The 26,913-nt window shown below is 41.2% G+C and overlaps 1 protein-coding gene across 4 annotated transcripts in view; it reads right to left on the reverse strand.

Annotated features, from left to right (window-relative positions):
- The window catches only part of LOC109922634 (cell surface glycoprotein MUC18), a 166,501-nt gene that overhangs the window by 45,383 nt on the left and 94,205 nt on the right, over positions 1-26,913 (reverse strand). For 3 of the 4 annotated variants that reach the window (XM_020522691.2, XM_020522679.2, XM_020522685.2), the window contains exons 2-6: positions 26,479-26,606; positions 21,805-22,018; positions 18,151-18,221; positions 8,826-8,922; positions 2,912-3,091 (exon numbers count right to left, since the gene is read on the reverse strand). In XM_020522691.2, coding sequence (XP_020378280.1) covers positions 2,912-3,091; positions 8,826-8,922; positions 18,151-18,221; positions 21,805-22,018; positions 26,479-26,606 — 690 coding nt within the window. Of the gene's footprint in view, positions 1-2,911; positions 3,092-8,825; positions 8,923-18,150; positions 18,222-21,804; positions 22,019-25,485; positions 25,608-26,478; positions 26,607-26,913 lie in introns of those variants that run through there. The other variant, XM_048615643.1, reaches the window with a different exon arrangement.

Consider the following 26,913-nt stretch of genomic DNA (forward strand, 5'->3'; position numbering starts at 1 on the left):
ACCCTTCTTCTGAAGAAGGGTCTAGGCCCGAAACGTCAGCCTTCCTGCTCCTCTGATGCTGCTTGGCCTGCTGTGTTCATCCAGCTCTATACCTTGTTACCTTACAAACAGATTAGCTTCAGTTGTTGGGAAAACGTTGGAGTCTATTCTCAAGGAGGGGTCAAGAAGGTGATTACTGAATTATAATATCAATAGGCAGAGTCCGTATGCTTTTATGAAAGGAAAATAGTGTTTACTTTTGAGCGAGTATGTGGGTGTACTGGATGAGAGTGTCTGAATCTTCAAGTTGGGGCAAACCTGATTTAGATTGTAATTTAAGACCATAAGACATACAGCAGAATTAGGCTATTCAGTCCATTGAATCTGCTCCATTGATCTTGCCTGATATGTTTCTCAAGTCCCTCCTGCTTTCTCCCCATAACCTATAATCCTCTTACTAATCAAGAACATACATATCTCTGTCTTAAATACACTCAATGACTTGGCCTCTGCAGCAATGAGTTCCACAGATTCACCACCCTCTGGCTGAAGAAATTCCTCCCCATCTCAGTTCTAAAAGGTTGTCCCTTTACTCCGAGGCTGTGCCCTTGGGTCCTAGTCTCTCCTGCTAGTAGAAACATCTTCTCCACATCCAATCTATCCAGGCCTCTCAGTATTCAAGTTTCAATGACATTCTCTATCATCCTTCTAAACTGCATCAAGTACAACCCAGAGACCTCAACTGCTCCTCATAAGACATGCCCTTCATCCACAGGATCATTCTTTTAATTTGCAGTTTGCTTAAATAGAAATCAACAGTTTTAAATTTCTGTAGGATTTGAACAGGCTAACTTTGAAAGGATGCATTGAAAGAGCAGCCTAATTAGGAATGGGCTGAGTCTGAATCCTTATTTACTGGGGGAGCTAGGTCTTTGTATCAGGAACATGTAGGAGTAGCTAACCCAGTGCCACTGAGCACTTGAGTGCAACTTAGAGTGCAGGAGTTAAACATCTCAATGAGTTCCATAGAGAAACGAAAGAGGTCCATGGTTGATTTCTGCCTCAGTAAGCAGCTGATTGGTGAGTATTTCTAATTTTTAAAGAGTAAGTAAGGGCTTCAGTTTATGTTCAGGTTTCCAATCTTTATAATCTTTTATAAAAATGGCTTTTCAGGTATAAGATTGGTACTTTTGCATTAAAAAGGGAAATAATATAATAAAGTGTAAAAAGCAGGGATACAAGAATTTTAATTAATATGATAGCAATGGAATGCTAGATGATGTGATATAGCTGCAGGGTGTGGGAACTGTTGAATATCATGGTGATCCACTTGAAGGGCTGAATGGCCTACCTATGTTACTATTGAGTGGTTTGAGAGGGATTTTGAGGCCCAGATGGCATACGTAAAAAATTATGATCCTTTGTCAAGTTTAATGACATTTGATGACCCACCATGAAACCTGTGGGATCTGTACTGTTCACATTTGTTGTTTTATGTGCTCTGTGGAGTGTTCAGTCACAGACTACCATGCTTACTACATATTAATTCTTGTTGTAAGAAACAAGATATTGATGAACTGTAGATTATATTACTGTACTAACATTGTATAGCAAGGTTCATTATTGTTTGTTCAAAACTGTGGAGTCATGTAGCTTTATTCTCTTAGCAGATTCCCTTATTTGCTTTGTTTACTTTTAAAGAAAATTTTTGGTCTCAAACAAACATAGTAGACTGGCCCAAAATTTTAACAATGCACAGAGCATGTACAGGATGCAGATGATTCAACAATGTGCGACAGGTGGATTGATGCCTTTTATTCTCTGCACTCTCTTCCCTGTATTAGAAAGGGTGAGTTTCAGATGTCATAGCAGTAGGGAATTTCCCATTGGTGTGGGCATTGTCTACAGGATGGATGGAAAAGTTTTCAACCTCAATTGGTTGAAATCTCAAGAAGAAAATGACACTGACATTGCTCGTGGAATTCAGTATGTGGATAATAATGTCAACTCTGCTTTTTTGGAAGAGAATCTTCAAGCATCACTTTAATGCCTTTATGGAAATGTACCAAAGAATTGGCCTCAGCCTCAATCTCAGGGAGACTCAACCCATTCAAACCAACCCATTTGGTTTACCAACCCATTCAAAGGAAAGTCCTGGCCTTCCCATAATTTCACAACACCATCTGTACTGCTTTGTATTTCACCAAGCTCTAATCTTACTCAACTGCACAAAAATACTGGATATCATAGCCAGTCAGGCAGCATCAATGGAGAGAGAGCTCCTACACAATGCATTTAGTGTTTGTGGGCTTTTCATTACGCTCTCAGCTGCATTAATGCTCACAGGCTTCTTCTGAGCCCCTCAAGCATCCTCCAATACAGAGCCAGTGACCTTTCCACATTCAGTTCCCAGGACTTCTGACTCCTGACTCTAATAATTAACTACCTGCTAATTCCTAGTTCAAGCAGCAAAGGTTAACTGCAGCACTCCAATGTGACGTCCACTTCTGTCTCTGTCTCCTTCTCCAACTACTTGTAACCCTTTGAACTCCTCTTCAGTAAACTCAAACTGGCCCGAGTGATCTACGGAAAACCTTGCAATAAATCCCTCGTCCATTGCTGGGTAGAGTTGATGCTGCTAGCTAGTAACACATGGAACTGTTCCAAAAATATTACTAATCATTAACTGCAAAATCATACAAAGAGAGGATTTCATCAACACCATATGCTATGATAGTTAGATTGTTTATTTCAGGCTATGTACACCTGTATGGGAATTGAAGACTCTAGGTAAGGTTTCTTCATCTCACAATGAAAATTTTACTTCTGACATAGTTTATAGGGTTCAGATCAAGTCTCATTCTCAGGCAGGGCCATGCAATATTGCTCTGGTTTCCAGTTTAAGTCTGTTTTGCAATACTTGAATACTCACAGGATATTTGGATCTTGATCCAATTAGACTCCATTTTGTCTAATCCTGGTGGCATCCTGTAGTTTACCTCACAATAAAATTTAGAATCTTTGTCCTTCTTCTCAGGCAGATAATAAAGTGTACTAGCAATGGTATAAAGTCCACTGGGCTCCTTTGTGGCCTGAGAAATCATATACATCTCTGAAAAAAAAACAAAACCAGAGAAAAAACTGTGAGCAGTTAAATTTGCTGGGAGGTGAATAGTACCCTAAACATTTTCACCTTCAATTATGCCACATTATTTATATGCCAAACACAAGACAGAGGCTGCCGAACTGACTTCAGATCAGTAACTAAAATTTCAACCTCTTCTACTACAATATGTAAAAGACACTGACACAATCTCATCAGTTACACAGGTGCATCAGTGGTTTATGATCATCAGCCATGACTCATAGTTGCCTCGGAGCCTGGAAACTGAACATTCTGAAGACTTGAACACAGGAAGCTAAGATGACACTCCAGAGCAGGTTTGAGGGAATACTACACTGTCATAGAACCCCTACAATGTGAAAAGAAGCCATTCGGCCCATGAAGTCTGCACCAACCCTCCGAACAGCATCCCATCTAGATGCTGAAATGGCAGAGAAATGAACAAATATTTTTCAGCTGTAAGAAACATCAAATTATGCATCAAAGTTGAGGATAATTAAGGGTCTTATAAGATTGAGGAATTTAAAGTAATGAAAGTCAGCATTGAAAATCTAACTGAATCCCTCGCACTGTTGGTCTACATCCTAGGGTTCTAAAAGGTAGCTGACGAGATGGTTGCTGCTTGTGAGTTGCCAGAATTCCATAATTCTATGGAGTGGCTGTGGTGGATTGAAGATAGCAAATATAACACTTCTATTCAAAAAGAGAGAAAGAAATCTAGGGACAATAGGCTAGTTAACCAGATACAGCAATTGAGAAATTATTGTAATCTATTATTAAGGAATTCTTTATAAAGTCATAGAATGAACATGATCTTAAGGGAAATCATGTTCTCCAAATTTTGGTGTTTTTGAAGATGTACTGGTATGCTAGCTAAAGGGAAGCTGGTAGATGTAACGTATTTAGATTTTCAAAAGATATTTGGTAACATAGCACACGTATTAATACACAAGGTAAGGGTTCAGGGATGACATAACATATTACTATGGATACAGGATTGATTTGCAGACAGTGGAATGAACAAGGCATTTTCAGGATGGCTGGCTGTAATTAATAAGTGCTACAAGAATCAGTGTTAGGGTCTCTACTATTTGCAATTTACATTAATGATTTAGACAAAGAGATAGACTAATCTTTCAACATTTACTGATAATACAATGCTAGGTGGGAATGTAAACTGTGAAGAAGACATAAGGCTGCAAAGAGATATCGACTGATTAAGCGAGCTGGCAACAAAGTGATCGGTGTATAATGTGTGGAAGTGACAAATTATGCAGTTTGGTAGTAAGAGTAGAAAAGTATAATTTTTTGAGGTGAGAAGCTTTAGTAAGTTGATTTTTATGAAGATTTGACATGTGGTCATCCAAAGAATACAGGAATTTAGCATGCAGATATAGTAAACAATTGAGGGGGAGCATGCTGGTCTTTAGTGAAAGGAGGAACTATAAAGAGGTCTTTCTACAGTCTTGTAGAGCTTTGGTGAGACTACACCTGTTAGTGTAGTTTTGATCTCTGTACGTAAGTAAGGACAGTTTGTGAACTCTGTCCCCCATTTTGATTACACGTTTTCTTGCCCCCAAGTGCCAATGTTAATCTTGTTTTTCATATATTTGCTTTCAGATAGAGTTGTTCATTATTCTGCTATTTGGGCACACTTTGGAAAAGTCCTTTGTTCCTTTACTGTAACCATTACCACTTCTTTTGTTTTTGTTCCATGACATTTTTGTCTGTCTCTTTTATCTGCTACCCGATACCAAAACTTCCCTTTTGTAATTCCCTCATGCCCTTTCAGTAGCAGAAATTCCATCACATTTATACCTTCATTCTGACAAGAAGTCATATTCATTGAGTTATACAGCACGGAAACAGACCCTTCAATCCAACTCATCCATGCTGACCAGATATTCCAATCTGACCTAGTCTCATTTGCCAGCATTTGGCCCACATCCCTCTAAACCCTTCCTATTCATTTACCCATCCAGATGCCTTTCAAATGTTGAAATTGTACCAACCTCCACCACTTCCTCTGGCAGCTCATTCCATACACGCACCATCTTCTGCATGAAAAAGTTACCTGTCAGGTCCCTTTTAAATCTTTTCCCTCTCACCTTAAACCTACACCATCTAGTTTTGGACACCCCCACCCTAGGAATAAGACCTCGGTTATTCACCCTATCCATGCTCCTCATGATTTTATAAACCTCTATCACGTCACACCTCAACCTCCAATGTTCCAGGGAAAATAGCCTCAGCCAATTCAGCCTCTCCCTATAGCTCATACCTCCAATCCTAGCAACATTCTTGTAAATCTTTTCAGTACCCTGTCTAGTTTAGTAACATCCTTCCTATAGAAGGGCAACTAGAATTGCACGCAGTATTCCAAAAGTGGCCTCATAAGTGTCTTGTACAGCTGCAACATGACCTCCTAACTCCTACACTCAATGCACTGGCCAATAAAGGCAAGCTGCTAAATACCTTCTTCACCACCCCATCTGTGACTCCACTTTCAAAGAACTATGCAACTGAACCCCTAGATTGGCAACACTCCCAGGGCCTTACCATTAACTGTACAAGTATTGCCCTAGTTTGCCTTACCAAAATGCAATGCCTCTCACATTTATCTAAATTAAACTCCATCTGCCACTCCTCAGCCCATGTGATCAAGTTTTAGTTGTACTCTGGGTAATCTTCATTGTCCACTACACCACCTTTATTTGGTGTCACCTGCAAACTTACTAACCATGCCTCCTGTATTCACATCCAAATCATTTATATAAATGACAAAAAACAGTGGACCCAGCACCGATCCTTGTGCACACTGCTGGTCACAGGCCTCCAGTCTGAAAAACAACCCTCCACCACCATCCTGTCTCCTAGCATTAAGCCAATTTTGTAACCAATTGGCTAGCTCCCTCTGGATCCCATGTGATCTAACCTTATTAGCCAGTCTACCGTGCGTAACTTGTCGAATGCTTTGATGAAGTCCATATGGACAATATCTACCACTCCGTCTTCATCAATCTCTTTTGTCACCTCTTCAAAAAACTCTATCAAGTTAGTTGGACATGATTTCCCACACACAAAGCCATGCTGACTATTCGTAATAAATCCTTGCCTTTCCAAATGCATATAAATCCTGTCCCTCAAAATCTTCTCATTACCCACCATTGACATAAGGCTCACCGGTCTAGCTCCCTGGCTTTTCCTTACCACCTTTCTTAAATAATGGCACCACATTAGCCACGCTTCAGTCTTCTAGCACCTCAACTCTGGCCATCGATGATAAATATCTCCGCAAAGGGCACAGGAATCTCTTCCCTAGCTTCACACAAAATTCTGGGAAACACCTTATCAGGTCCCAGGGATTTATCTACCTTGATGCATTTCAAGACCTCCAAGATCTTCTCTTCTGTAATATGAACTCTTTAAGACATCACTATTTATTTCCCCAAGTTCCCTACCTTCCATGTCCTTCTCTACATTAAATATTGACACAATACATTCGTTTAGAATCTCACCCCCATCTTCTGCAGTTTTGTTGATCTTTAAGGGGCCCTATTTTCTCCCTAGTTACTCTTCTGTCCTTAATATACCTACAGAATCTCTTTGGATTCTTCACTATTTGTCAAAGCTATCTCATGTCCCCTTTTTGCTCTCCTGATATCCCTCTTAAGGATACTCCCACTGCAAGAATTCGCTCAATCCCAGCTGTCTATACCTGACACATGCCCAATCCTTTTTCTTGACCACAGCCTCAATTTCTTCAGTCATCCAGCATTCCCTACACCTACCTTCACACTAACAGGAACATACTGTCTCTGAACTCTTGTTCTCTCATTTTTAAAAGGCCCCCCACTTCCTAACCTTCCTTTACCTCCGAGTAGCCTCACCCAATCAACTAATGAAAATTCCTGTCTAATATGGCCTTATTCTAATTTAGGACTTTAACTTTTTGATCATTTCTATCCTTTTCCATCACAATTTAGAACCAATAGAATTATGGCCATTTGCTTCAAAGTGCTGCCCAATCTATAGCTCAGTCACTTGCCTTGCCTTACTTTCCAACAGAAGGTCAAGTATTGCTCCTTCCCTAGTTGGTACATCCACATATTAAATAAGCAAGCTTTTCTTGTACACACTTAACACATTCCTCCCCATCCAAGCCCTTAACACTTTGACAGTCCCAGTCTATGTTTGGAAAAGGAAGATCCCTTACCATTATAACCTTATTATTCTTACTGATATCTGCAATCTTCTTAGGTTTGCTTTTCAATTTCCCGCTGAGTATTGGGGGCCTACAATACAATCCCAACAAAGCGATCATCCCTTTCTTATTAAAAAAAAAAGGAAAATGCAGATGCTGGAAATCAGAAACAAAAACAGAACTTGCTGGAAAGGCTCAGCAGGTCTGGCAGCATCTGTGGAGAGAAATCAGAGTTAATGTATCAAATTTTGTTACCCTTCTTGAGATTTCAGGAGGGTTCTGAGGAAGGGTCACTGAACCCGAAACATTAACTCTGATCCCTTTCTCATTTCTCAGGTCCACCCATAAAACTTCACTCTATGATCTCTCAGGAATATTCTCCTTAATTATAGTCGTAATGTTACCTCTAAGCAAAAACACCATTCCCCTCCTCTCTTGCCTCCCTTTCTATCCTTCCTCTAGAATCTATATCTTGGAACATTAAGTTGCCAATACTGTCCATCCCTGAGCCAACTTGATGTTAACTCTGATATTTAGAAACATAAAAATGTAGGAGCAGGTGAGAGACATTTAGCCACCAAGTCTGCTCCACTATTAAAGTTGATCATGACTGTTACTCTACCCCAATATCAGTATCCCACACTATTCCCCTATCCCTAGATTAGTTTCCAGAAATCTAATGACTTTTATTTTAAACTTGTTTAAAGTTTGAGTTTCCAGAATCCTCTGGAGAAGAGAATTCTGAATGTTGGCCACATTGAGTAAATAAATTTCTCCTCACCTCACTCTTAAACGGCCTACCCTTGTTCTGAAATTATGGGCTTAGTTCTAGGTTCGAGAGAAATATCCTATCATATCCTGTATGAATTTTATAAGTTTAAATTAGGTTACTCTTCATTCTTTGAAACTCAAACAAAAATACCCAGTTGTCTCAATCTCTCAAATAAAGTAAAGAATTATTGATGGTGAAGATCTGAAAGAAGAACAGAAAGTGCTGGGCTTGCTCAGCAAGTCTGGCAGCATACGTGCAGAGAAAGCATAGTTCACATCTTGAGTCTAGTGAACCTTCTTCAGAACAGAGGAAAAGTCACTGGATTCGAAATGTTAACTGTTTTCTCTCCACAGATGCTGCCAGACCTGCTGAATTTCTCCAGCAATTTGTTTTTGCCTCAATCTGTCTCGTCTCCTTCCATCCTAGGAATTAGTCTGACAAACTTCTGCTGCACTCTTTCAATGGCAAATACATCCTTCCTTAGTCAATTTTCCTTGAAAAGGGTCAACACAAGTTTCAAAGCAAGTTAGAAGCTCCCAGAAACAGCGGTGGCATAACATAACTGGATTTCTGCCATTATTCTGAGGTTGTAGAGACTGATTAGGAAAGGAGTGGTGGCCAATAATAAACTTGCAAATTAATTACAGGTTATGAGGAGACGATGTGCTCTTTTCAATGATCTCAGGCAGAAGTAGCGGTATTTAAATGGACAGGTTGAGAAAAGGTAACATGAAAGTATGACATACTGTTGTTTATCTTGGTGGTAGCTTGCAATGGGGTGCGGTCCTTGTACCATGTTATGTTGGGAGCAGGATAACCATTCCTAGTGTGACATGTGGCAATCTGAGAAAGAGATAACACCAAAGCACGTCAACAATGACAATATCAATAACAGCAAATCACCAATGTTCTTAAAAACACTTCATTAGCAATAAAGGTGTTCAGAACATTGCAAATTTGTGAAAGAAACAGTATAATGGTAAATTTTTTCTGTTTGTCACATGCTCTGAGGCTATTAGAAGAGAAGAGAACTACCTCGGTTTTCATGCAGATACATTTGCAAGTACTGCAGATATTCCCTGCTGATGTGGATCAAAGTGAATGCCTCTAAAGTAATTCTGTCAAAAGTTCTACCTCAACATTGTTGTAAATTGTATACAAAATCAGTATATTTATTTTAATAAGGACATTTTCCCTTTGTCATAGGGAGGCACGGTACTACTTTCCATGGTGGTAATATTTACAGGACAGTAGCAGGTCTGTGTACGTGCTGGAGTTATGACAGGAAACTGGAAACAGATTTCCCAGATGTCCTGCACGTTTTCGAAATTCAGGCTCTAGCCCAGTGGTGATGGTAGCTAATTGATAGGCTGGCTGCTTGTTAGGCAGGAAAGCCACTAACTGAAGACTGTAACTCGGGAGATAGGGAGGATGAAGATGGTGAAGTCACATTTGGGTGGGACAGGTATAGCCAGTGGAGGATGTCACAGGGAGGGGAAGTAAAGGAGAAAGCGGGAGATCAGTGGCTAAGCAGCCATGGAGCTAAAACAAATAAGCATCTTGGGTCAATTGGGGATAAAACATTCTTGCTCCTCCAAAGCTGTGCTGTAAATACGTTTATTTATGGATTCTTTACTTCCCTATTTTTACGTCCCAATCCAGAATATAAAAAAAACAAACGGACATACATAAAGTTCTGAAAAGCTTCTCTGTCCTACCCACTTCATAAGAGCAAATCGGTTGCCCATATCTCAACCCACTGCCATTAAAACCAGAATTTTAAAAAAAGTTAACTTCTCAAGCAGCCCAAATCCATCCATTCTAAAGGTAGAATTTAGCCTCAATACTTTTTCCAACCAGTACAGGCATCAAACAGGTGCAGATCTAGAGGAATGTCACAACTACGCAGCGAGCAGGAATGACTTTCATATTTGGGTTTCAGTAACATGGCACCTTCTGACTTTCTGACCAAACCAGCAGCAAACCCAGTGGATGGTCAGTCAGGGATCCACAGCTTTCTGTCAAGCCCTTCAGAGATGTATTTGCCAACAGAAACAGAAAGAAGCAATACTATTAAGCAGTGGTTCATATACATTCAGAATCAACATCAGCAAATACTAAATAAAAATCCAAATAACTGCTGATGCTGCAAGTCAAACAAAAATAAAAATTGCTGTTAAACTAAAAATAAAAGGTGGAAAAAAATGTACTAACTGCTAGAGAAATCTCTCCAAATGTTTCATTGAGCTTCACCTTGCTGCAGTTGGTAGGGACATAGGAGCAGGCCATTTCAGCCCACTGAGTCCTCTCAGCCATTCAATTAAATCATGGCTGATCATCTTAAATGTCATTTTCCTGCACTGTCTCCATATCCATTGATGTCATTAGTTTCTAGAGGTTTATAGATTTTGATCTTGAATCTGCTCAGTAATTGAGTTTCAACATCCCTGTGGGATACAGAATTCCAAAGATTAACTGCCCTCTGAGTTAAGACACTATTCGTCTCAGTCTTTCATGACCTACCTCTTATCCTGAGATTACATTCTCTGGTTCTACACTTATCAGCCACCGGAAACATCCTACCTACATCCATCCTGTCAGCAAGCCCTGTAATAATGTTGGAAGTTTCAATGAGGTCACCCCTCATTCTTTGGAACTCTGGTGAAATCAGACTCAATCTCCTTAATCTTTCATCATAAAAGAACTCAACCATCCAGGGATGAATCTGATGAATCTCTGTTCGCTATCTCTGCCAAATTAAACCTTCATTCTATAAAGAAATCAAAACTGGACATAATACTTCAGGTGAGGTTTCATCAAGCTCTATACAATTGCAGCAAGATATCTTTTCTCCTGTATTTAAATCCCTTGCAATCCCTTTCCAACATGCTATTTGCCTTAGCTATTGATGGGACTGATTCTTTAGTGACCTGCGAACACAGATGAGGCCCCGTTAGACATTTCCCAGCCTCTCACCATTTAAGAAATATTCTGCCTTTCTGCTTTCTCTACCAAAGTGAAAAACTCACTATATTCCAACTGTCATTTTCTACCTGATTCACTTAACTGATTCTAGTCCTCTGGAACCCACTCAGCTTGACATCAGCAGCAAATTTGGAAACATTACAATTGGTCTCCACGTCCAGATCATTTATATACATTGTGAACAGCTGTGAACCTAGCACTGATTCCTGCATTACCTACTAGTAACAGGCATTTTTTAATTCATTGTTCGGATGTCAGCATTGCTGGCAAGGCAGCTTTGTTGGCCATACCTAATTGTCCTTCAACTGAGTGACTTGCTTTACTATTTCAAAGTGCAGTTAGAAACCAACCAATTATTCCTTTATTCTCTTCTTTATTCATTTACAGGATGAGGGCGTCGCTGTCTAGGCAGCATTTATTGCCCATCCCTAATTGCCCAGAGAGCGGTTAAGAGTCAACTGCATTGTTGTGGGGCTGGAGTCACATGTAGGCCAGACCAGACCAGGTAAGGATGGCAGTTTCCTTCCCTAAAGAACATTAGTGAACCAGGTGAGTTTCTCCCTGACAGTTGGCAATGGATTCATGGTCATCATTAGACTCTTAATTCGAGATATTTTATTGAATTCAAATTCCACCATCTGCTGTGGCAGGATTTGAACCTAAGTCCCCAGAACATTATTGGGGTCTCTGGATTAACAGTCTAGCAATAATACCACTAAGCCATCACCTCCCCAGGCCATATGTGGTTACAGCCAGATGGTTAGTGGACTGCTATTCAGTCCATTAACTGAATAAAACCTATCTGTTTCACTAACGTTCTTTACAGAAGGAAATCTGGTCCTTACTTGGTGCTTTATTTTTTTTTCCACTTTCTAGTTCCTCAGCCTCTGGCACACCAAGTCTGTTCATCTCTGCATCTTGCTTGAGAAAGACATGTACAAGTGGACACTCTGGTTTCTTCAGCTGCACTCATACCCAAATTCATATTTCGATTATATGTGGGAAAATAGAGAGATTCAGGCACCTTCCTTTATTTATCAGCACATGCAAACAGCCAACATTCAGAGACAATGTGTATGCCCTTTTCTTCTACAGACTTGTATTCTCGATTGCTGTCATTCTGCCGCCCCATAGATGAAATCGATTACTGTTTCGTCGTAACTCCATCTGTGATCTGCTCCCAGGAAGGCTGCAATCACATTCCAATCCCCCTTCCTCTTACCAAGCTTCTTACTCTCACAAATTACTGCATCTGCCAGGACTTTAGGCTCTTCCAGTGCTGGTTTAGACACATGAAGTTATGAGCTGGCTGCTGATGGCACTATCATGTTCTGTGTACTGTTTGCCATGGCTACTCTTAGATTCCCGCCAATGACTTCAGATAGTGGAGTACTCATCTTTCTATTACATTGACCTGGATTCTTTGGAGAATCCAGAATTTCCAATGCATCCTGAACATCAAATGATGGCTTGAAGAGACCATCCTTGCATAGGAATTTTGAAGGTGTGTCAAGTAGCAAGTTGGCTTCTATTTGTTGGCCGGGTACACCTACGTCTGCTCTCTTTTCTCTTGTCTCAGTTCTATTTTGTTGAGATAAGACCAATTGGAAGGCTCTACTCTGGAACCTCTATTTCCAGTGGAGTCACAGCAGAGTTCTGCAGGTTTTGGATAAGGGATGCTTAGGTGTCTGTTTTGGCACTTTGTCCATATCTGAGACCTTGATCAGTTGATTCATTTTGGCAACAGCACTGACAGCATTGTCCGCAAAGAATTTTCTTTCATCAGCATTTTTCCCCCTGATTGAGCAGATGCAAATAACCAAGCAGCAGTCACAGCTGGTAAATTCCATTTCTTTGCAGCTTCATATTTGGAGCCTTGTAGCTCTTGTAGGACCAAATGCATGCTGGCAAGCATGCCTTTCTTCAAATTTGCTTTCTGAACAAAAACCTCGTGCTCCAAGTAGTTCTGCAATGTTAAGTACTGCATCTCTTTCAACCCCAGTAAACTGACTAACAGACAGCACAGTCAGTCAATCAATGGTGTACTTCCTTCCACAATGGATAAAGGAGTAAATAAGGCATTTGACTGTGAAACCAGTATACACTGCTGATCAATGCACATTGCTAACCACGTATTTGTAACCACTTCTGGTACAGTTGCATCTACTTGGGTGCCCAATAAAGGCACAACAGCATTGTCTGCAACAGTCTGTCTGTGGGGCCGCAGCACTTTTCCACCATTGCTCTGAATCAATTCAGCCATATAAGTTTCATCTTCATTAGCAAAGCCAAATATTAGAAACTTCTTGCTCCAAAATAACTCCCTATTCAGCGCATGATTCTGTTTCACATGTGGAGGTATTTGCTGACTGATTCATTTGGTACGCAGTTTAGTGGAGTGTCACTGAAGTTACTTCGTGTTTTATCTTTATTTTCAGGTTCAACTAGAGTTCTGTCATTCTCAAGGTATTGCAATAGGAGATCATCATCTGCTTCCTGTTGTCTGCCAGGACTGACTGGATGTTCTTAGTGCCTTACTGTCATTTAAAGTAAATGAGCTTGGTTGCTGGAAGTTGCAGTATTGGAATATAGATTGATAACTTGGAATGGAAACACTGCTCCACAGTTGCATGATTGCCATCAGACTAGCCTTACATTCCAGATCTGAACACATCTGCAGACAGTTGGTCTGGGCCAGCAAATTACCAATAGGCCACCATCTCTGAGAACTACCATTCTGAGAATGATCAGGATATTCTTGCATTCTGCATTGTCTAATAACAATTCTCAATCTATATCAGTACTTTTCCCCAAATCCCATATGCTCTTGTTATAGTTATTAACCTCCTGTGTAAGACCTTATGAAAAGTGTCCCGAAAATCCAAATACACCACATCCACTAGTGTGCCCTTTATCAATGATACCAGTAACATCCTCAAAAAAAAACTCCAACAAGTTTGTCAAACATGATTTTCCCTCATAAATCCACATTGATTCTGCCCAATTTTTCCATTCTCTTCTAAAGTGTCCAGTTATTCCATCCTTCATAAGAGATCGCAACATGTTTTCTATTGTAATGTATGTGCATTATATATATTAAAATTTACGTTGGAGTTTGATTTTGAAATAGTGGCATGGGCATGGAAATTGTAGCATCTACAAGATGCACAGTAGAAATTCAGCAAGGTTCCATAGACAGCACCTTCCAAACCCATGACTATTTCCACCTCAAAGGGCAAGGGCAACAGATACGTGTGAACATCATCACCTGCAAGTTCCCCTCCAGGCCGTCAAGTATCCTGACTTAGAAATATACTGCTATTCCTTTGGTGTGGTTGGGTCAAAATCCTGGAAATCTGTCCCCAACAGCACTGTGGAACCACCTACAGCACAGGGACTGCAGCAGTTCATGAAGGTTGCTCACTACCACCTTCTCATGGGCAAGTAGGGGCAGCCAATAAATTTTGCCCACGTTCCCATGAATGAATTTAAAAAAGTGGGTCTTGGTCTGTGTGTAAGAAGAGGTTGCATGATTAACTTGTCAGGCTTTCTGGAGCCATGTTCTATTTTAAAATCACTATGAGACAGATTTTTTGGAATGGTAAAGGTAATTTGTTTTACGACCACAGTAAACATTAAAGGGCATTAGCTTGTTAGAAAGATCAGGAATTGATTTTATTCAGCTTAGGGGCAAAATTTAATGTATGAAACAGTTTCTCCTTCAGAAATGAGTTAGTTTGGAAAAGTTAGGATGTAGGTTACTTCAGTGAAAGGGTTATTGTTTTAACGATCTAGATCGGAGCTGTTTGGTTAGAACCTGAAAGGGTTATTTGAAGCGAAGAGATTCGAAGTTCAATTGTGTGAATACTTAAGGAAAACGCTTTCGAACTCCCAAACTTGGAAATTGAAAGCAACAATTAAATCAAACCCATATATGTGGTAGAGAAGGGAATTCTCTCTAGTGCTCGAGTGCAGTAAAAGTACGCTGCTGAGATGAACAGACTATTGTATTTTTAAACAGTGGTTTTGAAATCTTTAAAACTGTTTTATGTAAAATAGCTTGGTTTATTTTATCTTTTCTTTTAAGTATTATACTTTTGTTTTTACCACTAAATCTAGATTCACAACATTGTGTGCTTGTTTTTCAAACAAAGACTACCTTGTTAAATAAGAAAAGCCAAAACATGATCTAAAAAAAAGCTAGATTTCATTTTGGGATCTGACTTTGCCAGGTAATAACAGCGGGATCATAACACTATTACTGACGTCAGACTAACAGGGTTTTTAAACTCGCTCGTGGAATGCTGGCTGGCCAGGATTTATTGCCTACCTATGATTGTCCTCGAGAAGGTGGGGGTGAAATGCCTTCTTGAACCGCTGCATCCACATGCTGTAGATTGACCCACACTGTTGTTAAAGAGGGAATCCCAGGATTTTGACCCAGTGACAGAGGAGGAATGGCAATATATTTCCAGGTCAGGATGGTGAGTGGCTTGGACAGGAACTTGGAGGGGGTGGTGTTCCCATGTATCTGCTGCTGTTGTCTTTCCAGATGGAAGTGGTCGTGGGTTTCAAAGGTACTGTTGCAGGATCTTTGGTGAAATTCTGCATCTTGTAGATAGTACACACTGCTGCTACTAAGCGTCGATAGAGGGAGTGAATGTTTGTGGATGTGATGCCAATCAAACGGGTTGCTTTGTCCTGAATGGTATCAAACTTCTTGAGTGTTATTGGAGCTGCAGCCATCCAGGCAAGTGAGGAGTATTCCATCACACTCCTGCCTTGTGCCTTGTAGATGGTGGACAGCCTTTGGGGAGTCAGGAGGTGAGTTACTCGCCGCAGTATTCCCAGCTTCTGACCTGCTCTTGTAGCCACTGTTCGTGATGAGTACAGTTGAATTTCAGGTCAATGGTAACCCCAGGATGTTGATAGTAGGGGATTCAGTGATGGTGATTCAATCATCTCTTATTGGAGATAGTCATAGCCTGGCATTTGTGTGGCATGAATGTTCCCAGCCACTTGTCAACCCAAGCCTGGATATTGTCCAGATGTTTTTTGCATTTGCACATGGACTGCTTTAGTATCTGAGGAGCCACGAATGGTGCTGAACTCTGTGCATTCATCAGCAAACATCCCCACCTCTGACCTTGAGGGAGAGAAGGTCATTGATGAAGCAGCTGAAGATGGTTGGGCCGAGGACACTAGCTTGAGGAACTCCTGCAGAGATGTCCTGGAGCTGAGGTGACTGACCTCCAACAACCACAACCATCTTCCTATGTGTCAGGTATGACTCCAACCACTGGAGCATTTGCCCCCTGATACCCGTTGATTCTGGTTTTGCTGGGGCTCCTTGATGCCACACTCAGTTGAATACAGCCTGATGTCAAGGGCTGTCACTCTCACCCCACCTCTGGAATTCTGCTCTTTTGTCCACATTTGAACCAAGGCAGTAATGAGGCCAGGAGCTGAGTGACCCTGGCGGAACCCAAACTGGGCGTCACTGAGCAGGTTATTGCTGAGCAGGTGCTGTTTGATAGCACTGTTACTGACACCTTCCATCACTTTACTGATGATCGAGAGTAGACTGATGGGGCGATAATTGGCCGGTTTGGACTTGTCCTGCTTTTTACGTTCAGGACATACTTGGGCAATTTTCCACATTGTTGGGTAGATACCAGTGTTGTAACTGTACTGAAACAGCTTGGCGAGGGGAGCGGCAAGTTCTGGAGCACAAGTCTTCAGTACTATTGCTGGAATGTTGCCAGGGCCCGTAGCCTTTGCAGTATCCAGTGTCTCCAAGCATTTCTTGATATCACATGGAGTGATTCAAATTGATTGAAGACAGGTGTCTGTGATGCTGGGGACCACTGGAGGAGGCCAAGATGGATCAACCACTCGGCACTTCTGGCTGAAGATTGCTGCAAAAGCTTCAGCCTTATCTTTTGCACTGATGTGCTGGGCTCTTCCATCATTGAGGATGGGAATATTTGTGGAGCCTCCTCCTCCAGTGAGTTGTTTAATTGTCCACCACCATTCACGACTGGATGTGGCAGGACTGCAGAGCTTAGATCTGATCTGTTGGTTGTGGGATTGATTAGCTCTGTCTATCACTTGCTGCTTTTGCTGTTTGGCGTGCAAGTGGTCCTGTTTGGTGGCTTCACCAGGTTGATACCTCATCTTCAGGTATGCCTGGTGCTGGTCCTGGCATGCTCTCCTGCATTCTCCGTTGAAGCAGAGTTAATCCCCTGGCTGCATGGTAATGAGGGACATGCCAGGCCATGAAGTTGCAGATGGTGCTGGAAAACGATTTTGCTGCTGTTGATGGCCCACAGTGCCTCATGGATGCTCAGCCTTGAGTTGTTAGATCTGGGCGAAGTCTGTCCCATTCAGCAGACTAAATGTAGCTTTCCATTTTCCCTCTTCCTCCCTTCTTCATTAGTAGTACTTTTCAGTCAACAGGAACCTTTCTAAAAATCAATAGACTTTTGAAAGATAAATCAATTTCACTACCTCTCTGGCCACCACCTCAACAACTGGGGTAAAGCTCATCCATTCTGGGCAATTTATCAACTTTCCACACAGTTAACTCTTCAAACACCATCTTTCCTGATACCAATTTCTTCGGTTAAATTAGTTTCATAAATCTCTTGGTTGCCCAGTATTTCTGGGAGATCTTCAGCATCTTCCTCCGTAAAGATAGATGCTAAACAATTGTTTTGTCTCTTTGCCATTTACCTGTTCTCCATAAAAAAATGGGAGGCACTTTACCTTTATTTATAATAAATTGCTTAAAACAGATACACTGTCTTTGTAGTCTTGGAAGATAAGTCCACCTTTTAGCTTGTTAAATCTTAACCTACCGGTCAGTGAACTCAAGGATGAGTTGTGATATTACACCATACAAAAAGATTTAGGTTCTTTTGAGAGAGAATCAGAATATATTGACATGTGGTACTGAAGGGGAAATTGAACTTTCTTCTTAAACTCTAAAGATATCTGTGAATCTCTTCAATTTCTTTACATATTAAAATAATCCTAAAGTATAAAAGTGAGACAACTAACTGTCAGTATTTCAGCTTTGCCTACCTTTGATGGTTCTGTTTTCATTACTGATATGAGGTTATTACTTGGCCGTATCTCAGGTCTTTCTGGCGCACCTGCGAGAAAAGCAGAAATTGGTAAATACAGAAACAGGGACATTTTAAAAGATGTTAACAAAAAGCTAGGGCTTTGCTCTTATCTATCCTTGCCCAATCATAATCAGGTGTTGGCCAAAATAGAACATATTGTAATCACAAAGAGAGCCAGGAGATAATGTAAGGGGAAAAATAATGGACACTGAGTTTTAAGGGTATAGAATATGTTGCCTGAGAGGATGGTAGGCCATCCTTTGGGGAAGGTAGTGCTATAGTGGTAATGTCACTAGATTAGTAATCCAGGTCCCCACGATTCTAGGGACACTGGTTCAGATTCCACCATGCCAGATAATGAAAGCTGAATTCAATAAAAATCTGGAGTAAAATGATGACCATGTAACTATATGCACTGACAGACATCTTTGTATCATCTTTGGCCACAGGTGAGGTCCCACAGAACTGGAGAATAGCCAATGTTGTCCCATTGTTTAAGAAGGGTAACAGGGATAATCCAGGAAATTACAGGCCTGAGAGCCTCACATCGGTGGTAGAGAAATTATTGGAAAAGAATCTCAGGGACAAGATCTATATGCAATTAGAAACAAATGTACTTATTAACGATAGCATGGTTTTGTGCAGGGGAGGTCATGCCTCACTAACTTGATCGAGTTTTTGAGGAGGTGATGAAGATGATTGATGAGGGAAAAGCAGTTGATGTTGTTTACATGGACTTCAGTAAAGCCTCTGACAAGGTCCCTCATGGCAGGCAGGCACAGAAGGTGAAGTCACATGGTATCAGGGATGAGCTGGCAAGATGGATACAGAACTGGCTTAGTCATAGGAGACAGAGGCTAGTGATGGAAGGATGCTTTTCAGAATGGAAGGTTGTGACTAGTGGTGTTCCACAGGGATCAGTGCTGGGGCCTCTGCTATTCATGATCTACATAAATGATTGGACGAAAATGTAGCTGCTCCAATTAGTAAGTTTGCGGATGATACAAAGATTGGTGGAGCTGCAGATAGCGAGGAGGATTATTAGAGGATACAGTAGTATAAGGATTGAGTATAGGATGTTGCCTGGTATGGCGGATTTTAGCTATGAAGAAGGGTTGGCTAGACTGGGCTTGTTTTCACTGGAAAGCAGGAGGTTGAGCGGCGATCTAATAGAAGTTTATAAGATTTTGAATGGCATGGATAGAGGGGAAAGTATGAGGCCTTCCCTAGGGTGGAGGGGTCAATTACTAGAGGACACAGGTTCAAGGTGTGAGGGGGGAAAGTTTAAAAGAGATGTGCAAGTTTTTCACACAAAGGGTGGTGAGTGCCTGGAATACACTGCCAGATGTGGTGGTGGAAGCAGATGCAATAGCAGCTTTCAATAAACATCTGGACGAACAGATAAATAGGAAGGGAATAGTGGGGTACAGATCCTATAAGTGAAGACATTTTTAGTACAGAACGGAAAAATGTGTCCATGCAGGCTTGGAGGACCAAAGGGTCTGTTCCTGTGCTGTACTGTTCTTTGTACTGTTGATTATCATAAAAAATATCTAGTTCACTAATGCCCTTTAGAGAATGAAATCTACCATCTTTATCTGGTCTGACCTAATTGCGACTCCAGATCTACAACAATGTGGCTGACACTTAACTGCCCTCAGACAATTAGAGACGGAATAATAAGGATAAAAGAGGGAACTTGTGCTTGGTGGTAGCAGATGTGGGTGAGAACCTAACTGAGTACTTTGCGTCAACATTCACCCAGGAGAAGGATATGGAGGATAGTGAGATTTGTGTGGAGCATGCCAATATGCTGGGGCATTGAGATTAAGGAAGAAATGGTGACGGATCTCTTGAAGAACGTAAAGATGGATAAGTCCCCAAGATCCAATGGAATCTACCCCAGGTTGTTGAGAGAGGCAAGAGAGGAGATTTCTAGGGCCTTAACCAAGATCTTTGTATCCTCACTAGCCACTGAAGAGGTCCCAGGAGGACTGGCCAGTAGCTACTGTTGTTCTTCTGTTCCAGAAGGGAAATAGCGATAATCCAGGGAACTATAGACTGGGGAGTCTCACATCAGTGGTTACGAAGCTGTTGGAGAGATTTCTTAGGGATAGGGTTTACACACATTTGGAAAAGCATGGCCTAATTAGGGACAGTCAGCATGGCTTTGTGCAGGGCAGGTTATGTCTTACTAAGTTGATTGAAATCGATGAGGGTAGAGCAGTGGATGTTGTTTACATGGATTTTAGAAAGACTTTTGACAAGGTCCCTCATAGTCGGCTCACCTAGAAGATTAGGATGCTTGGGATACATGGTGACTTGGCTGCATGGATTCAGTATTGGCTTACCCATAGAAGACAGAGGGTAGTGGTGGAAGGGTGTTTTCCAGGCTGGAGGTCCGTGACTAGTGGTGTTCCACAGGGATTTGTACTGGGGCCTCTGCTATTTGTGATATATATAAATGACTTGGATGAAAACGTAAAAGGGTGGGTTGGTACATTTGCAGACGATACAAGGTCAGTGGATTTGTGGAGAGTGTAGAAGGTTGTCAAAGGATACAGTGGGATATAGATCAGTTGCAGAATTGGGCGGAGAAATGACAGATAGAGTTTAATCTGGGTAAGTGTGAGGTGCTGCACTTTGGGAGATCAAATGTTAAGGAAAAATATACAGTTAATGGCAGGACCCTGAACAGGATTGACGTACAGGGGGATCTTGGGATTCACGTCCATAGTTCCCTGAAAATGGCCACGGAAGTAGATAGAGTGGTAAGGAAGGTATATGGCACGCTTGCCTTTATTGGGCAGGGAATGGAGTACAAGAGTCAGGATGTCATGTTGCAGCTTTTTAAGACTTTGGTTAGGCCACATTTAGAGTATTGCATTCAGTTCTGGTCGCCACATTACAGGAAGGATCTGGAGGCTGTTGAGAGGGTGCAGAAGAGGTTTACCAGGATGCTGCCTGAATTAGAGTGTATGAACTATAAGGAGAGGCTAGAAAAACTCAGGTTGTTTTCTCTGGAGCAGTACAGGCTGAGGGGAGACTTGATAGAAGTCTATAAAATTATGACAGGCATAGATAGGGTTGACAGGTCAGAATTGTCTTCCCAGAGTTGTAATGTCTATTACTAGGGGACATGCATTTAAGGAGAGAGGGAGAAAGTTTAAAGGAGACGTGAGGGACAAGTTTCTTTTTACACAGAGAGTGGTAGGAGTCTGGAACACACGGCCAGGGGTGGTGGTGGAGGCAGATACAATAGGGGCATTTAAAGAAGTTTTAGATAAGCACATGAATATGCAAGAAATGGACCAACGGCAGACAGAAGGCGTGAGTTTAATTTGGTGTCATGTTTGGCACGACATTGTGAGGAAAGGTGCTGGCCCTGTGTTGTACAGTTCTATGTTCTAAATGGTCTATTGAGTGATTTCCTCATCCCACAAACAAATTAAAAACACATTCAATGGGAAATTGGATAAATATTTGAAAGATTAAAAAAATTACAGGTTACTTGGATACCATTCAAATGAGCTGGCTTGGGCAAGATGGGTCTCATTTATGTTGTATTATTCTAGGATTCTAAAAGATTGTTCCAGAAAAGAAGTCTCACCATAAACCTTCAGCTCTGTTGTGGCTTCACCATTGCCTGCTGGACCAGCACCAACTTGGCAACAAAATGTCCGCTCATCTCGAAGCTCAACATTGTCAATGGTCAGAGTGTAGCTCTTATCCACATTGATTCGACCAGTGTAATCAGTGTTATTGTTAATAATTCTGTTTTCTCCATCCTGGAAATAGATTCGTTGCCGAGTATTCTTCTCCATCTGAATACAGACAAGTTTAAATTTAAAGATTATTAATAAAACGTAAGTTCTATAACTAGAATTCCTGACCCTTGAGCTGCCTGACTTTATGCTGCACAGTAAACTCCAGCTGAAAGATGACCTACTTCAACTCAGCAGACAATGCTAGCTGGCAGTGGCATCAGAAGATGCTGAATAATGGAATCGTTTTCAATTTATCTCCCAAATCTAATGCACGTTTTCACTTTCAAAATGATATATAAATTGTTACAATATACATTTGCTTGGAGTCTGAAAAATGTACTTTCAAAACATTGAACAATTTCTCCTTTAAATCTGCTTACTTTTCCAAGTAAAAGATTTGGCTACGGGTATCTGCACGAGTTCCAGTTACGCCTGTTTCCTTGTGGGATATGTGCAGCATTCTTTATTGCAGTCCTACTCAGGCCCTGTACTACACTCATTCTCTGAATCGTCAATGACTACATCACGGCAACTTCCAGCTCTCATCAGAATTTGAAAAGCATCAACTTTGGTTCCAATTTCCATCCTTTTCTAATCTTCGCTTGGAAGATCTCTAGCTCTTCCCTTCATTGACTTCTCTGTTTTGATTTCAGAGGATAGACTGTCCACTGAAATCCATTACAAATGCACTGACTCTGACAGTTATCTTGACTACATTTCCTCATACCCTGCTTCCAGGAAAAACTCCATTCCATTCTGACAGTTTCTCTCTTTGTCTCATCTGTTCCTATGATGTCACCTTCCTCAGACTTCCTTTTTATTCAGCTGAAGAATTCCGCCCACTGTGATTGAGAGCCTTCAGCCCTCACTCTTTGCCCTCCCTCCTAGAACAATAGACCTCCCCTTGTCCTCACTTTCCATGTCACCACACTTCACGATAAAAGGATTATCCTCCACCATTTCCATCACGTCCAGCAGGATGCCAGCACTAAACACGTCATTCCATCTCCTGGCAAATTTCTGCAGGCACTATTCCTTCTCCAATACCTGGTACACTCCTCTGTTACTCCCAACAGCTCTTCGCCACCACCAACCCCATGGCACCTTCCCATCCAAGCACAAAAGATGTTAAACAGCCCTTTATTTCCTCCCTCCTTAATGCCAAGACCCCAAACCTTCAGGTGAAACAGCAACTTACTTGTACTTCTTTTGATCTAGTCTACTGTATGTGCTGGTCACAATAAGGTCTCCTCCTCTACATTGGCAAGACTAAATATAGACTAGGTGACCAATCTATGGAACACCTCTGCTGTCTACAAGAAATGACCTTAGCCTTCTGGTTATTTGCCATTTTAATAAATCATCTTGCACCCATGTTAACATTTCTGACCTAGACCTGCTGTAATATTCCAGCAAAGCCCAATGTGAGCTAGTGGAACAGCACTTCATTTTCCACATAGGTACTTTATAACTTTCAGGATTCAACATTGAGTTCAACAGACTCAGACCACGAACTCTGTCCTCCATCACAGAACCACAGAAATGGTACAGTACAGAACAGGCATTCAGACCATCTTGTGCATGCTGACCCAAAGACACCCAGATGCCCTTTTTAATCCCATCATCCTGCATATGGTCCATTATAGTAGCCTCTTTCTCTCTCCCACCCCTCATCACCAACAACCCCAATGTTTTGTTTGCACTCAGCAGAGGTGACCTATTTCCTGTCATTAATTACCATCCATATTAATTCTCCACCACCATTTGTACTTTTGCTTTTTGCTCTGGATATCCTTACCATCTGCTCCACTTCACCTGCTTTTTACAGCATTAAACTATTCATTTTCCAGCCCCGTTCAATTCTGAAAAGGAGTCCAATTGGACTTAAATGTTAACTTTGTTTCGGGATACTGCCAGACCTACTGGTTTCTTCAGCACTTTCAGTGTGTCCTTCAAATCATTAGTTATTTTTAGGGATAAGATTTGTCAACTAAGTGATAGATTTCAAACTGCAAGATTTCAAACTGCAATATTTCTCATGTTATTGCACTACAGGATGTTACAATAGTCGCACTATAACACGGCATCTTCCAGTCACACAGTGATGAGCTGTGTTATCAAGGGATCAGTTAGTCACACAATAATACAGCTGCATTATCAAGGAGTCTGTCAATCATATGGGTAGTTCTCCTATAACTCGATTGTGTGACCTCACACTATAGAAAAATGGCCTTATAGGGAAATTGCTATAGAAAAATCACTATACTATCCAGTAGAAAGTTTGCTTTATCCAAACATTATCCACTATTCATCAATCATAATACAGCCAATTTGCATTAATGAAACATGCATTATAGCAGAAATACCTGTACAGTGACAGGGCAGTAGTAATGAAGGAATGGTCAGTCAGCCAGTAACAGGGCTGTGATACGGTAACATAGGAGCAGGAGTAGGCCATTGAAACCTTTGAGTATGCTCTGCCATTAATTATGATCATGGCTGATCGTTGACCTTAATACCCTAATCTCACCCTTCCCTCATATCCCCTGATCCCTTTAGCCTCAAAAGCTGTATCTACCTCCTTCTTGAGAACACAATATTTTGCCTCAACCACTTTCTGTAATAGTGAATTCCACAGGTCAGCACTTTGAGTAAATAAATTTCTCATCTCAGTCCTAAAGGTTTACCTCTTATCCTTACACGTCCCCCTGTCCTGGGCTCCCCACCATTAGGAACATCTCTCCTGCATTTAACCTCTTTAGTCCTCTTAGAATTTTACAGGTTTCTAGGAGATAACCCCTCATTCTTCTAAACTCCAGTGAATACAGTCCTAACCAATTTTAATCTATCTTCATGTCAGTCCTACCATCTCAGGAATCAATTTGGTAAACCTTCACTACACTCCCTCTACAACAACCTTCCTCAGATAAGGAGACCAAAACTGCACACAATATTCCAGGTGCAACTTCCCCAGTGTCCTGTATAATTGCAGTAAGACATCCTTGTTCCTGTATTCAAATTCTCTCAGCACAAAGGCCAACATAGAGTTTGCCTTCCGTACTACATACTGCACACTGCACCTGCACAATTACTTTCAGCGGCTAGGTGCACAAGGGCACCCAGGCCTCATTGAACATTTCCCTCAATTTACAGCCAATTCTCTGCCTACTATTTTTTAATACTAAAGTGGATAGACTCACACTTATCCACATTATAGTGCAACTCAACTTGTCCAAATCACACTGCAACATCTCCACATCCTCCTCACAGCTCACTTTTCCACCCAGCTTTCTGTCATCTGCAAATTGAGATTTACATTTAATTCCCCCATCTCAATCATTTATGTATATTGTGAATAGCTGGGGTCCTAGTACTGACCCCTGCTGCAGTAATCACTGCCAGCCATTCTGAAAAAGAACCATTTATTCCTACTCTTTGTTTGCTGAGTGTTAGCCAATATTCTATCCAACTCAACCCACTACTCTCAATTGCACACACTTTAATCTTACACATTAATCTCTTACGTGGGACTTTGTCTCATAAACCTTCTCAAAGTCCAAGCACACATCCTGAAATAGTTGCAGAGGCCATCACTATGTCATCCTTTATTTACATGCACACAGTACATAGCCTCTGACCAGCTAGCTCTGAGCCAGTCCCTAGTATAAGGAGGCTCTCTGAGACCCCTGTTTATATCTGTCAACCAGGACTCCCTGATTGGCCCAGGTTAACAGCCCCAATCAGGGATGTCATACTCATCCACCTGGCCAACCGTGTTCCAATTACTACACATCCACTGACTTCTCTTCATCAACATACTCAAAGAATTCCAGCAGATTTGTCACGCATGATTTTCCTTCAGTAAATCCATGCTGAAGGTGTATGATTCCACCAATGTTTTCTAAGTGTTGTGTTATAAAATCCTCATAATGGAATCCAGCATCTTCCCCACTACCAATGTCAGACTCACTGGCCTATAGTTCCCTGTTTTCTTTCTATCTGCCTTTAGTGGGTTACGTTAACTACTGCCCAGTCTGTAGGAACTGTTCCAGAGTCTAAAGAATCTTGGAAGATCCATGCACTATTTCTTGGGACTCTTTCTTAAGTACTTTGGGATGTAGATTATCAGGTCCTGGGGATTTATCAGCCTTCACACCCTTCAGTTTCTGCAACACCATTTCTCTACTAACACTGATTTGCTTCAGTTTCTCCCTCTCACTAAACCCAGTGTTCCCTATTTCTGGTATGTTTTTCATGTCCCCCTTTGTGAAGACAGAAGAAAAGTCTGAATTTAGTTCATCAGCCATTTCTGTTCCCCATTATAAATTCCCCCGTTTCTGACCATAAGTGACTTATGTTAGTTTTCACCAATCTTTTTTCCCTTAACATGCCTGTAGAAACTTTCACAGTCAGTTCTTATATTCTCTGCAAGATTATCAAGGGATCTGTCAGTCATGCAGTAATAGGGTGCGTAATTGTGGGAGTATTCATTTAAGTAGTAATACAGTTCTACTTACAACAAACCATTGGACATATTTCATAGTGCTTGGAGTGGATATCTCGGGAACACATGGTATGCTGATGGGTTTTCCAATCTCTGCTTCCACCACAGGTGGTGTAGAAACTTGAACACTGCCAATTATGCCTGTGAGAAAAGAACAAAAGAGTTCATTAGCTTCAAATGTTTTCTCTGCAGCTCCCATTACATGGACTGCTTAAAAAATAAAGTTGAAAAGGTCCACAGACTACATTAGTGATTGTTACGGTGAGGCATGTATGGTACAGTATATGAGAAAGCATTCACTAAAGTGAATTATATCAGAGGTTGTTAAGAGTGAGAAGAAGTGTTAATATCTTTGAGAAGGTATGTGTGTTAATGTCGCCATAGCAACAGCAATTGTAAATATATTTTCTTGGAAATGTTTCCAATATTTCCTCAGTAGAGGAGAATT

Source organism: Rhincodon typus, chromosome 32, assembly GCF_021869965.1.
Source record: "Rhincodon typus isolate 14 chromosome 32, sRhiTyp1.1, whole genome shotgun sequence".
In the NCBI taxonomy this organism is placed as follows: domain Eukaryota; kingdom Metazoa; phylum Chordata; class Chondrichthyes; order Orectolobiformes; family Rhincodontidae; genus Rhincodon; species Rhincodon typus.